At 42.1% G+C, this 12,877-nt stretch overlaps 1 protein-coding gene across 1 annotated transcript in view; it reads left to right on the top strand.

Annotated features, from left to right (window-relative positions):
- The window catches only part of cacna2d2a (calcium channel, voltage-dependent, alpha 2/delta subunit 2a), a gene marked incomplete at both ends in the record, with an annotated part of 211,852 nt that overhangs the window by 168,699 nt on the left and 30,276 nt on the right, over positions 1-12,877 (top strand). Inside the window, 3 exons of the mRNA XM_083892588.1 lie at positions 7,996-8,046; positions 8,204-8,303; positions 10,346-10,507. Coding sequence (XP_083748714.1) covers positions 7,996-8,046; positions 8,204-8,303; positions 10,346-10,507 — 313 coding nt within the window. The remainder of the gene's footprint in view (positions 1-7,995; positions 8,047-8,203; positions 8,304-10,345; positions 10,508-12,877) is intronic.

Genomic DNA, 12,877 nt, shown 5'->3' with positions numbered 1-12,877 from the left:
AGGTAACTTCCACCCAAGTTTCCCTCATTCATTTGAGCAGCGCCACCATGAGGAGGCATCAAGTAGTGACGCCCGGCGAGTGAAACTGGCAGGGAATGTTTACTTTAGTGCGCCTTAATGTGTTATTGATATTTGCGTATCGATTATCATGTTACGATATGTCACCAGATCAATAATTTGACCCACCTCTAATTGGCCACAACGGCCTCCTGTGAAACTGCTGTAGCAAGTAGTTTTTGTGCGTCCACTCCACAAATGAACCCCGAGCCACTACATGTATCATACCACGTGTATCTGTTGCCCGTTTCTGAAATGTATGTTGTGGATAATTTCTTCAATTTAAATGTACTCCACAACACTTTGTGGAATGGGTCAGGGGCATAAACACAATCTCCTGAGAGAGAGAGACAGAGTTAGCCCCCCCGGCACAGTTAAGGTATTGATTTTACAACGCTGTGCCATGATAAAACTATTTCATGAATTCCAATGAGACTCTTTTACCAGACCGCTGGAAAAACGGAGTGAAATACAATCACCACAACCAAGAATATGTCATTGTGTTCATTGCCTGTATAATGCATTTCTGTTAGATTTATGGATGGGGGGAGTTTGGGGGGGGGGGGGGGGTGGATATGAATGCTGCTGCTTTAATCTCCTCTCATTTGGAGCGATACCTCGTTCCACCTCAGTGTAAAGAGCACAAGTCTAATACCTGCACCGATCCAACGTCATCTCAATTGTACATAATATCGTTCACGTGCACATTTGCAGTGGCATGAACGCACTTTGTTTGTGACATACATGACGTATATCGTATTTGCTTTCGTTGTATTTTTTTATGAGCATACAAATCACCACATGCTGCCGTGACCAGACTTGTACAATTTACTATACTGTAGCTGCCACTTTTAGCCTCAGCCTGTTACAAACTGGCATTAATGTATGATTACAGTCAGATAATTGTCAAGAGAGGAAGGTGATGTCAACAGATCAATTTACAGCAATGTAATGATAAAGAAAATCAGTCAGTTATGTTTGGAAGCAAGTAAAAAAGGTTTTGGTGATTAATGACTCCACAAAAGAGAAGAAAATCAGTCTGTTAATTGACTGTATCTGCAGAGTAAAGTGTGTCACAGTGATGTGAGAGTGTCTTTTGTGGGTGTCATAATGTTCATCGTAATTATTATGGTCATTTGTACAAGCCTGAAATCCCTTTGTGCGGGAAACATTTTTTAATATATATATACACAAGGAATACACAACGTAATACGTGATACATCTATTGTGTAGACTTGCAACAGCTGTGGCTGCAGGCGTTGTGTCTTCAGTTTGTTTGTCCCTATTGCGAATTTTCAGAACTTCTCATGGGAAATTCTTCAAATTTTGCACTTTGACTTAAGGATAAAGCGATTAGATTTTGCCACTCGTCAAAGACGAAGGTCACATTTCCATCACGTGTCGCACAGTGTGTTAGCTTGACCAGTGTGCACTGAGACGTGAACGCCTCTTACATGTTCAGTGCTGTAAATCTAATTGGTTTAAGAACTAATTTCATCCAATGTGGCCTAAACATAATTAGTGATAATCACATGAAGATTGTATTCACTGTATTTTGACTCCCCCCTTTTTATTTATGTACTTATTCACCTTCTGTGGGACTGTTGAATTTATTCTATTGGCTTTGTATGCTGTTTGCTAATGGAGCTAGCCTTGTTGAGCTATATATATGTATATATATATATATATATATATATATATGTACATTAATATGTATTTGTATATATATGGACATTAATATGTCTATGTGTATATGTACATGGTATATGTACATGTACATGTTTATGTGTATATGTGTATGTATATATGTATATGTATATATATGTACATTAATATGTATTTGTATATATATGGACATTAATATGTGTATCTGTATATGAACATGTGTATATGTACATGTATATGTGTATGTGTATGTATATATGTACATGTATGTGTATATGTATATGTGTATATATATGCATATGTATGTGTATGTGTATATACATATATGTATGCATATATATACATATATATGTATATACACATACACATATACATATGTATATATATGTATGTATATATATCTCTATATATTTGTATATATGTATGCATATATAGGTATGTATATATGTATATGTGTGTGTATATATATATATGTGTATGTGTGTATATATATATATATATATATACATACATATTTATGTATGTATGTATGTATGGGTGTGTGTATATATGTGTATATATATATATGTGTGTGTATATATATATATGTGTGTATATGTGTATGTGTATATATATGCATATGTTTGTGTATGTGTATATACATATATGTATGCATATATATACATATATATGTATATACACATACACATATACATATATATACATATGTATATATATCTCTATATATTTGTATATATGTATGCATATATAGGTATGTATATGTGTGTATATATATATATATATGTGTGTATATATATATACATATATATACATATATATATATATATATACATATATACGTATATATATATATATATACATATATATATACATATATATATATACACATATATATATATACACATATATATATATATATATATATACATATACACACATATATATATATATATATATATATATATATATATGGCTTGCACTCGTGGTCAAATGATGGCCATAGGTTTCAGTGAGTGGACACAGAGGTGACTTACTGATATGTCGGGTCTCTCTGGCTGAAGTCTGTGTCACCGTGGCACAGAGTGGGCAGCAGGGGGCTCAGTTCAGCACCAGCCAGGCCCATCTGCTTGTCACCTGGCCTTGGCACGCAGGAGACTGGGTAATGACAGGGAAAGAATGGCATCAGTGGGCAGGAGCTGAGAGGTAATTACCGACTGGAATCCATGCAGAAACCACACATCTGGAAACCACGAGTCGAAATGTGGAGAATTATACACCTCGATTCGCGATTCTTATCTGTCGCGGCGATAGAGCGGCGTATCAGCCCCGGAGGCGAGAAATCCTTGACTCCCATCCCGCCCGAGGCACAGAGGAAAATTCAGTTGTGCTTCAGGCAGTGGAGATGGGAGAGAAAGACAGCCAGTGCTGATACAACAGGAGAATCTGCAGGGAGATCAGTCATCGTAGCGCTAGAGCTTCAGCGCTTAGTGGAGCTTTTCTGGCTCGCGTGTTCCTCTCCACTCCATCACTGCTCACACACTTCTTCTTCTTCTTCTTCTTCTTCTTCTTCTTAAACCTCCATTACTGCTGATCAATGCTGCCTCTTTCAAAGTCACAGAGAAGCGATCTGCCTGAAAATTATATTTTCTCGGGGCGGATTTTAGTTGTTGACGCAGTTAAACAGGGTTTAACAGTTTGCGATGACCCCATAATGACCGACATATAATTAACCCTTTTAGCCCCTATGAAAACTAATTGAAGTCACGTTAAAAAGGATCATTATCCTCGACGAAAAATGGAGCGGCCCCCGGAGAAGTTAATGAAATCCCACGGTTGGTCTCCGGGCATCAGCCTTCACTAGATCCTCAATCTCCACACAGGGTCTCCCCACCACGAGGCCTCAGGGGACACGGGTAGACGTGAGCCGCATTCTCACCGAGGCTTCCGTCCTGCACTTATGATCGCTTTCACACAAAAAAAAAACAAAAAAACATATCTACGTAAAAGAAAGAAGTCACCACTGTGTGGAGTCTCCTCTCCTTTTTCACCCTCCCCCCCCCCCCCCTCCCTCCCTTCCAACTAAAGCCCAATTTATACTCCTGCGTAAAGTGCTCTGCGTAGCTACGCAGAGTCCTCTGCGTCGACGCAGAACCTGTCGAAGAGCCTCTGCGTCGTCTCCGGGTGCACGGAATATTTTTTAAGTGTCCGTCACTCCGTCAAGGGACTACGGAGACGGCAAGAGCTGCGATTGGTCCTCAGGACAGGCCGAGCTAAGCTGCTCTGTGCCGGCTCTCGGTGCGCTCCGGGCGTCCTGACAGAGGCGGAGCTGATCCCCGCCGATAACGCCGCTGCCGAACTATAAATACGTCATATCTTAACACACACAGCACATGTTTAGACTCTAAATGGCCAATTTCTCGCCTCAAATTATCTTAAAACTGCGTTCCGTGACACAGAAAAGTGAGAAACGGCCACTGTTTCAACAACAACAGTCTTTCTCTCTCTTTCTTTCTCGGACGCCATTGCTCACTGTAGCCAGAAGCACAACAACCTTGCGCAGCGACCCCTACTGATCGGGCGGGAAATTGCAGCGAGTGTCCGTCACCACGACGCAGAAGTATAAATGCTCAAGGCGTCTCCGTGGTGACGCAGACGGATAACGCATACGCAGTCGGAGAAGTATAATGTGGCCTTAAGATTCCAGTAATTAAATTCATAAAAAGTCAAGCATGCCAGTACGCCTCATGGTTCCAGACGTGATAACGTACGCCACACAGTTGTGGAGAGCTGCAGAAAGTTCTACCTTTGATGTGGCATTCTTTATTATTGAAAATAATTGGATTCTCCCCCCTCTCTCTCTCTCTCTCTTTCACTCACACACACATTTTTTGCCCACATTCACTCTCGCCGTGCTCAGTTAATCGACCTCTTGCGAGGTTGTGCTTGTGCCGAGTCCTTGCTCCGTCTGGGGGGGGGGGGGGGGGTTTCTGGGCAGCTTACTCAATTTGTGCCTGGAAAAAAAACAAACTGGATTTGATCAGCCCAGGCAGTGTGTGCTGAGGGACGTCGCTTCAACATAGGTCAGGGGTCGTTCTGCAGGTTGCTGTGGCTCCTGCCAGTGAGTGGGAGCAGCGGGCGAAGCCTACAGGGGCGTCATTGCTCTACCTCCAATATTAGCTTGGCTACAGCATACGAAGAAGAAGAAGGATGAAAGAAATAAAATAAAAAAATAAACCTGGCCCACTGGCAGCTGGCTTCTCTCCACACTCAGCAGAACGGCTGATAATCAGCAGAAAGAGACCCCTGATGATTACTCTGCCACTGCAGAAGATGGCTGCTAACTGCCTGCTCTCTCTTTAGAATGTCAATCTACTTCTCACATTTGAACCCACACACACACACACACACACACACACCTGAGTGCACCATAGAAATGCCTATAATGTCCATCAACTTCAGCTCCCTTTGTGTCAGGGGTAAATGTGAATTTAATTGCCGCTGGAACAGAGCGAGAGCATTTTTTTGCATCTCCTCTGTACATCATCCTTTATCAGCCGCCCGACAGACGTTACGTGGCAGTTTCTTCTCCAACACAAGTTGTTTGGCCTCGGTCGTCTAGTGGCGAAAATCTGCCTTACGAGGTGCCGTCGCTGACACACACATACACACACCCAGCACAAGCCTTATTTTAGGAGCTTCTTTCTGGCAGCAGGTCTTAAAGGGACACTGTGTAGTATTTATGGGTTTATATGACCCAAAATCCACTTTTTTATACATATTATGTGCTGCATTGTCTAGTCGCTGTATAATAGTTTTTGTTTCATTTTAGTAGTGTTTCAAAAAGTCATGTAAAATAACATGGCCGCGGGCCGCGGTTGCATAGCCACTGTTAGCAGAGAGACGCCATGTTTCTACCGGAGCCTGTAAGGACAAACGCGAGGGAACAAATCAAGCGTCTCTTTACTTGTAGCGGAAGTCCCGCCTCCACTCTCTCTGCTTTCGTCTGCTACGGCCGCGGTAGCTCCGCCCTCTCCCTCGCCTCACGAACCTCATCTGCTGACACGGAGAAAGACGACGAGGACGACATTTGACCGGCTGAGGACACCGTAGCGCTCAGGGAAGGGAGGGGGTGAGCAGAGCAGCAGTTCTTTGTTGTAAATTTCAGCCTCTCCTCTAGATGGCACTATAAACTACTTATTTCCCCTTGAAGCAGCTCACGTCAAAGGGACAGCCAGAGTGAGTTATGTGTTTGTCGGCTAGCTGATGAGTCATGAGAAGAGACGCCACGTCTTACTTTATCAACAGGTCAACGTTAAAGGTGAAGTAAGTAGTTTATAGTGCCATCTAGAGGAGAGGCTGAAATTTACAACAAAGAACTGCTCCTCTGCTCACCCCCTCCCTTCCCTGAGCGCTACGGTGTCCTCAGCCGGTCAAATGTCGTCCTCGTCGTCTTTCTCCGTGTCAGCAGATGAGGTTCGTGAGGCGAGGGAGAGGGCGGAGCTACCGCGGCCGTAGCAGACGAAGCGGAGAGAGTGGAGGCGGGACTTCTGCTACAAGTAAAGAGACGCTTGATTTGTTCTCTCGCGTTTGTCCTTACAGGCTCCGGTAGAAACATGGCGTCTCTCTGCTAACAGTGGCTATGCAACCACGGCCCGCGACCATGTTATTTTACATGACTTTTTGAAACACTACGAAATGAAACAAAAACTAATATACAGCGACTAGACAATGCAGGAGCACATGATATGTATAAAAAAGAGGATTTTGGGTTATATAAACCCATAAATACTACACAGTGTCCCTTCAAGGCTGCACCCCTGACGAGTTAACGTGCATTTTCAAGTGACCAAATTATGTAGAAAAATCGTATATTAGATGGTTTATGTCAAATTGCTAATCAACATCGTCGTCACGAAAAGCTGTTTTTCAGAAACCCTAATCACTTAAATACTAATCAACGCTTTGATGGTGTCGAGTGGTATTGGAAATAGAATGTACTCAACGCAAACTTTCTTAGAGTGGACTTGACATTTGTGGATTTCAATTAAACACCAACAGAGATGAGTTATCAACTTGGGATGTGAATCTTTGGGTGGCTCACGATTCAATTCTTAGGCTCACGATTCGATTCAAAATCGATTCTCGATTCAAAAATGTATACAACGCATAGTGTGTTGAGGCAAATTATGGCATCAAAACAATACAGTTTGTTTAAGATAATGTGATCACACAAAGACACAAATAAAAACTCACTTACTGTACAAAAACATAACTTGCATAAATAAAAGCTTTGACTAGCTGCCTTTTTCTCCCAGAAGTTACAAAAATAAACTGTACACAAATAACACAAACTGGTGTTTTGGTTGGTTTTTCAAAATATATATATATGTACACATATATATATGTGTATATATATATATGTTTTTTTTCCTTCTTTTTTTTAATCGATTTTTGACAGATCTGATATATTTAGCATCTGTTATGTCTGAATATCAAAATGCATTTTTCAATACATAGCAATGACTTACAGGTAATTACTAACAATTGCATGAATCCTTTATTATTATTGTCACTAGGGAGGACGAGGATGTGTTTTTTTTCTCTCTTTATTAGAACAGATTCTGACAAAATCATCAGAGATTATGTAGATTATGACCCAAGGAATGACCAGAATTTGGAGTTAATCTAGATCCGGATTTAGGATTTTTAAGCTCATTATAACCTTGCACTATAGGGAAGTATTTTTGACATTTTACTTATAATAATAATACTGAGTAGTTTAGTCACATGATCCATATTGATGCTGCAGGAAACCGAGCAGCCTCGGAGGAAGTTTGCATTCTTGGAGTGCTTTCTCAATAGAAATAGAATGTTGTTTTTGCTGCGCGCTGGGTTTGTTAAAAAAAAAAAAAAAAAAACTGTGCAATCCGGTGTGGGTCACTGTTATGAATGCATTATTATATACTTAGGCGATAAACTAGCAATTACTTTGGCAAACGCTGTAATTATTTAGAGAGGTCATTGTTATTCACAATAGAGAATTAGTCAGCCGACAGCAACTGTTGCCAACACTTATGTGTGTAACACAACTTATTCACTCTTCTAAGCACATAAGCCTTTACTGTAGTCTGTGTGGCTTAGCGGGCTCAGCCGCGGCCCCCTTCATATTATCGTGGCTCAGCTCGCCGTGACTTTGTGGCTTCTTTCTTTAGTGCAATGCACGAAGATAATGGGAACAAATTAAAGCTCGTTCTTTGTGCCTTTTGTGTGCAGGTATATCCAAGGTGCATCGTCTCCAAAGGACATGGTGATCATTGTGGATGTGTGAGTATCTCCTTCAAAAGGGCACCAGTGCCACCTGTTGGTCTCAGGGAGGCCTTTAAAATAGTGGGGGTTATATGCTTCTCATCACTTTTTTGCCGTGGCAGGACTGCGCGAAAGGGACATTAATGGTAGAAAATGCTGCCTTGTTTCCCTGCAGGAGCGGAAGCGTCAGTGGACTCACTCTGAAGCTCATGAAAACCTCTGTCGTGAAGATGCTGGAAACCCTGTCAGACGACGACTATGTCAACGTGGCCAGGGTAAGTGGAGGTTTTGCGGTGCACGATTTAAAAAAACGCTCCTGAAAACCCCCCGACGGCACAAATATTAGTTGTGTTCATTAAGCGGAAAGTCGGTTCAAAGTGCTCGCAGTGTTCCCAGCTGATTGCTCGCCGTAGAAATGTTCCTTTCCCTCATTATATTTGCATTTGTGTTTGCTCACCGATGTCCGTGGAAGGATTTCTCTCTCGGCTGATTACTAAGCTTTCTATTCGGACTGATGTTTAGCAGAATATTAGCATTATCCTATATTGCAGGACAGATACCATGCAGACAAACACACACACACACATGCTTGTTGTTGTGGTGGCGGCTCTGTTCGAAGACTTCCTTCAGTAATCCTTCATAATCCATTGCTCTTAGCCACTGTATGGCTTTAAATCCCAGCTCTAAGAGCAATAAATGAGCGCGGTAATCTGGGCAGGAGCGCATCAGATTTTCACCCCGTGTTAAGAATGTGACGGCTTACAAAAGCCGGGTGTGAAATATTTGCAAACACAAAAGTGGTTAATATATATATATATATATATATATATATATTTAAAAAAAAAACACAAAAAAAACACATTAACTGAAAATAATCATCAGACATTATCACTTACGTGTGTATGTTCCAGTACACTTCTTAATGACAAACTGTGGCCTCACTACTGTAATGGCACTATAATTAGTTGTAATGATACCCAATTCATTTCCAATTGCTTGAACACTAATCTATGTATTATTATAGATAGTAGATGTAACCCAATTTATCGCTACACAACAGTGTTTTCAAAGCTACATGCTCAGAATCACACTTATTTTCTCGCCGTTTGCTGCAACTGTTGATCACTCCTGTGACGCACGTAATGTCTACGTTAAAAAGCAACGTACACGCACTATAATAGAGTATACAAAAGGCTGCAAACAAACAACAACTGTGTGCGTCAAAGGGGGCTGCAGTAAAAAGATGTGAAGAAATAAGGAGTAGCTTTTGTGTGGGATATGAAAAATCTGTGATTGTGATGAAGTGTTAGGGAAGGACATTTCGAGCAAAATACATGTGACTGGAATATTCAACAGGATCATCCATTATCTTTTCCTCCACATGACAGTTTATAAGGATTGGGCCATTCAACAGATGCATCTTAACATGGTACCTGACTGTAAATGAAGTTTGAAGTCTTTAGGGAAACAGCAGCATGTGGTTTCTTCAGACTTTGCATAACTTCACTGTCTGGTCTGTGTGAGGGAGTAAAAAAGCGCTAGTTCTCCGGCACCTTTAGAACATTTAGAACATTTCTACATCAGACATCAGATCATTTTGTCAGAGGGAAATTCTCTGCGAGAGAGCATGAGAGCTAGTGAGAGTAATGCAGGGCCCATGTCAGGTTGAGCCACTAACTAAATTCTTGCTGCTTCCACCTTGAGGTAATAAATGCACCCGAAATGTTTTGTTTTTTTAGTATCGTTTTCATATGATTATAAATAGTCACATTAACTAACTTCTATGAAATATTCTTAATATAGATCGGATCTTTGTCTCCTTATTTAAAATATAAACATTTCTGGCTGTTTTTGCTGCAGTCTGGCCTGAAAATGTCGGTAGATTTTTGAAGTTGACCTTCAAAATACATTGTATTAGAAACCTGTCATTGCTGCTTATATTATAGTATATTATTAGTCTATAAGGAGACGTACACATGCGACATAAAAAGAACCCCCGCATGCATACAAACACTCGCGCATGTTACACTTTTAGCCTAATTTGGTGGATGAGATGAGACAAGGTGATATTACCTTGGCTGGGTTTCTGTTCAGAGTGGCTTACGCCTGTGTTTTCGGGTGCACCTGGATTTTGTGGCTAAAGTTGTAATTACCACCGTTTACTGCCATCCGGAGAATTGCACCTTACATCTGCACATGCCGAACGCCCACGCGCTGTCACCATTCACTACACACACGATATGACAGAGGAAATGCACAGTTTAACATACACATGTATGTTATGTGTCCAACGTGTCTTTGTGTTACTTCCCTCCAGTTCAACGAGAAGGCAGACGCGGTCGTCCCTTGCTTCAGGACCTTGGTCCAAGCTAACGTCCGCAACAAGAAGATCTTCAAGCAGGCCGTCATGCACATGCAGGCCAAAGGGACCACGGATTACAAGTCTGGCTTCACATTCGCCTTTGAACAGCTTCTCAATGTAAGAGCCAACGAGCAGAGGTGGATGTCAAGCCCAATTTATACTCCTGCATAAAGTGCTCTGCGTAGGTTTTCGCAGAGGAGCTCCGTCAAGGGACAACGGAGACGGCAAGAGACGGCAAGAGCCGGAACAGAGCAGCGTCATCTTGATAACGCTGCTCTGTTCCGGCACACACAGTGAGCACCGAGCGTCCACAGGGGCGGAGCTGATCACCGCCGACAACGTCGCTGCCAAACTATAAATACGTCATATCTTATGACGGGGCAGCTGTGGCCTAGTGGTTAGGGCTTCAAGCTTGAGACTGGAGGGTAGAAGGTTCGAACCCCGACCTGTCCGCAGCTGAAGTGCCCTTGAGCAAGGCACCTGACCCCCTCACTGCTCCCTAAGCTGGCTCACTGCTCTGGGTTAGCATGTACTTCACCTCACTGTGTGCTGTGTGTGTTCACTAACTCACGGATGGGTTAAAAAATGGTTAAATTTCCCCACTGTGGGACTTATAGGGGAATCTTAATCTTAATCTTAATCTTAATACACAAACAGCACATGTTTAGACTCTAAATGGCCAATTTCTCGCCTCAAATTATCTTAAAACTGCATTCCGTCGCACAGAAAAGTGAGAAACGGCCACTGTTTCAACAACAACAGTCTTTCTCTCTCGGACGCCATCGCTCACTGTAGCCAAAAGCACAACAACCTTGCGTAGCGACCCCTACTGATCGGGCGGGAAATTGCAGCGCGTATCCGTATGAAGGCTCGAGGCGTCTCCGCGGTTACGCAGTCGGATAACGCACTACGCAGTCGGAGAAGTATAATGTGGCCTTCAGTCAGCGTTATGTACTTCCAGGAAGTCTAAGATAATGTACGTTGCTGCAGTTGCCGTCTAATCTCATTGATTTCGCAGTGATAAAACAATGCTGACAGAAAGGTGTTCAGTTTTATATGAGATATTTCCAAGCTTCTGTCACTGTCAGAGATTGGACCGATTTCAGCCGATGTTGTGACGGGGAGGGGGGGGGGGTGGAGGCGGTGACGCTGGTGTCTGCAGCAGCCTGCACAGCAGCGGCGGCGTCCGTCGGCAGCAGGCGTCCATGACCACGTGCTCCCAAACACAGGTGCTGCCTCAGCCTCCGTATGCTGCTGTGTATTTTAGGAGGCTGCCACCCTAATGGGCTCTGATGGGATGATTGATGAGCACAGCCCAGAGGAGATCAGCCACAGACACTTTATATTCCTCTGGTGGGGTTGGAGGCACAGAGCCAAGCGCTGGCTGCACCCCTCACCACCACCACCACCACCACCACCACCACCACCACCCCTTCTCTTTGCCAGCAGAATGAGAAATAAAAAGGGCTATTTAATCGCTGTCTGTGGCAGACTCACTACCATGATTTGTGGCAAAGGCACAATAAAAATATGTAATTGTAGCAATATTATTTATCTTTATTAGAATCTTGTCAGATTGACATGCTGCTGGTGCTGCATATCAATGGCGGCGGCTGTGCGCGCAAGGCGGGGGGTGGGTGGGTGAGTATCAAAGCTGAATGCTAAAAGCCCCCGTGCCTGGCTATGAGCATATAGCACTGGCATGCTGGTGGAAGTGCTTCTTTACACAATCAAATTTAACGCTACGACGACGACGACGACGACGACGTTGTGCAGCGCGCCGCAAATGAAATTCTGGAAAAAAAAGGTAATGATAATGATAAAATTATAGTGCGGGGAAGTTCATGACTGTCAAGTGGGGGGAATAATATGTAAATGAAAAATTATGTACGACACCTAAGAGCAAATTACGTTGATCCCTTGCACCGAAAAAATGTAGACAAATATAAACCTTTTTATGTCGCTATAATAACTACGTTACAGCGTGTTTTTAAAAAACAAACACGGTGTTTTCTGTAGCTGGTTTCCTCCTTCACAGTTCAATGACAGTTCAGGTTGATTGTTATGATTATTATGGTGATGGTAGCTGTATCCAGGTCTTTATTGTACGTAACCTCTATTACGACATGAATTAAGATTGTTCCTACATAAGGTGTTGATACATGCTTAATATTTACTAATAGAGAGCTAGTATGCTACTTATATGTATGTTAGTAAGCACCTAGTTAATGATGAATATGTGTTCCCTGATCTAAAGTGTTACCTAAAGAACATTTAATATATTTAAAGGTGCATTATGTAATAAATCTAAAGCAACTGGCCGTAAAATCCTCCTAATATGTCACAGAGACTCAGGAATAATGTTCATATAACAAACTGAACTCACCAACAACAACAGTACAGACAAAATATTTGCATTCAAGGTACAATATGTAGTATTTATGGGTTTATATAACCCAAAATCCACTTTTTTATACATATTATGTG

Source organism: Microchirus variegatus (genome assembly GCF_963457635.1).
Source record: "Microchirus variegatus genome assembly, chromosome: 7".
Classification (NCBI taxonomy): domain Eukaryota; kingdom Metazoa; phylum Chordata; class Actinopteri; order Pleuronectiformes; family Soleidae; genus Microchirus; species Microchirus variegatus.
Note: the sequence above shows the minus strand (reverse complement) of the source record. Positions and strands in the feature narration are given on the sequence as shown.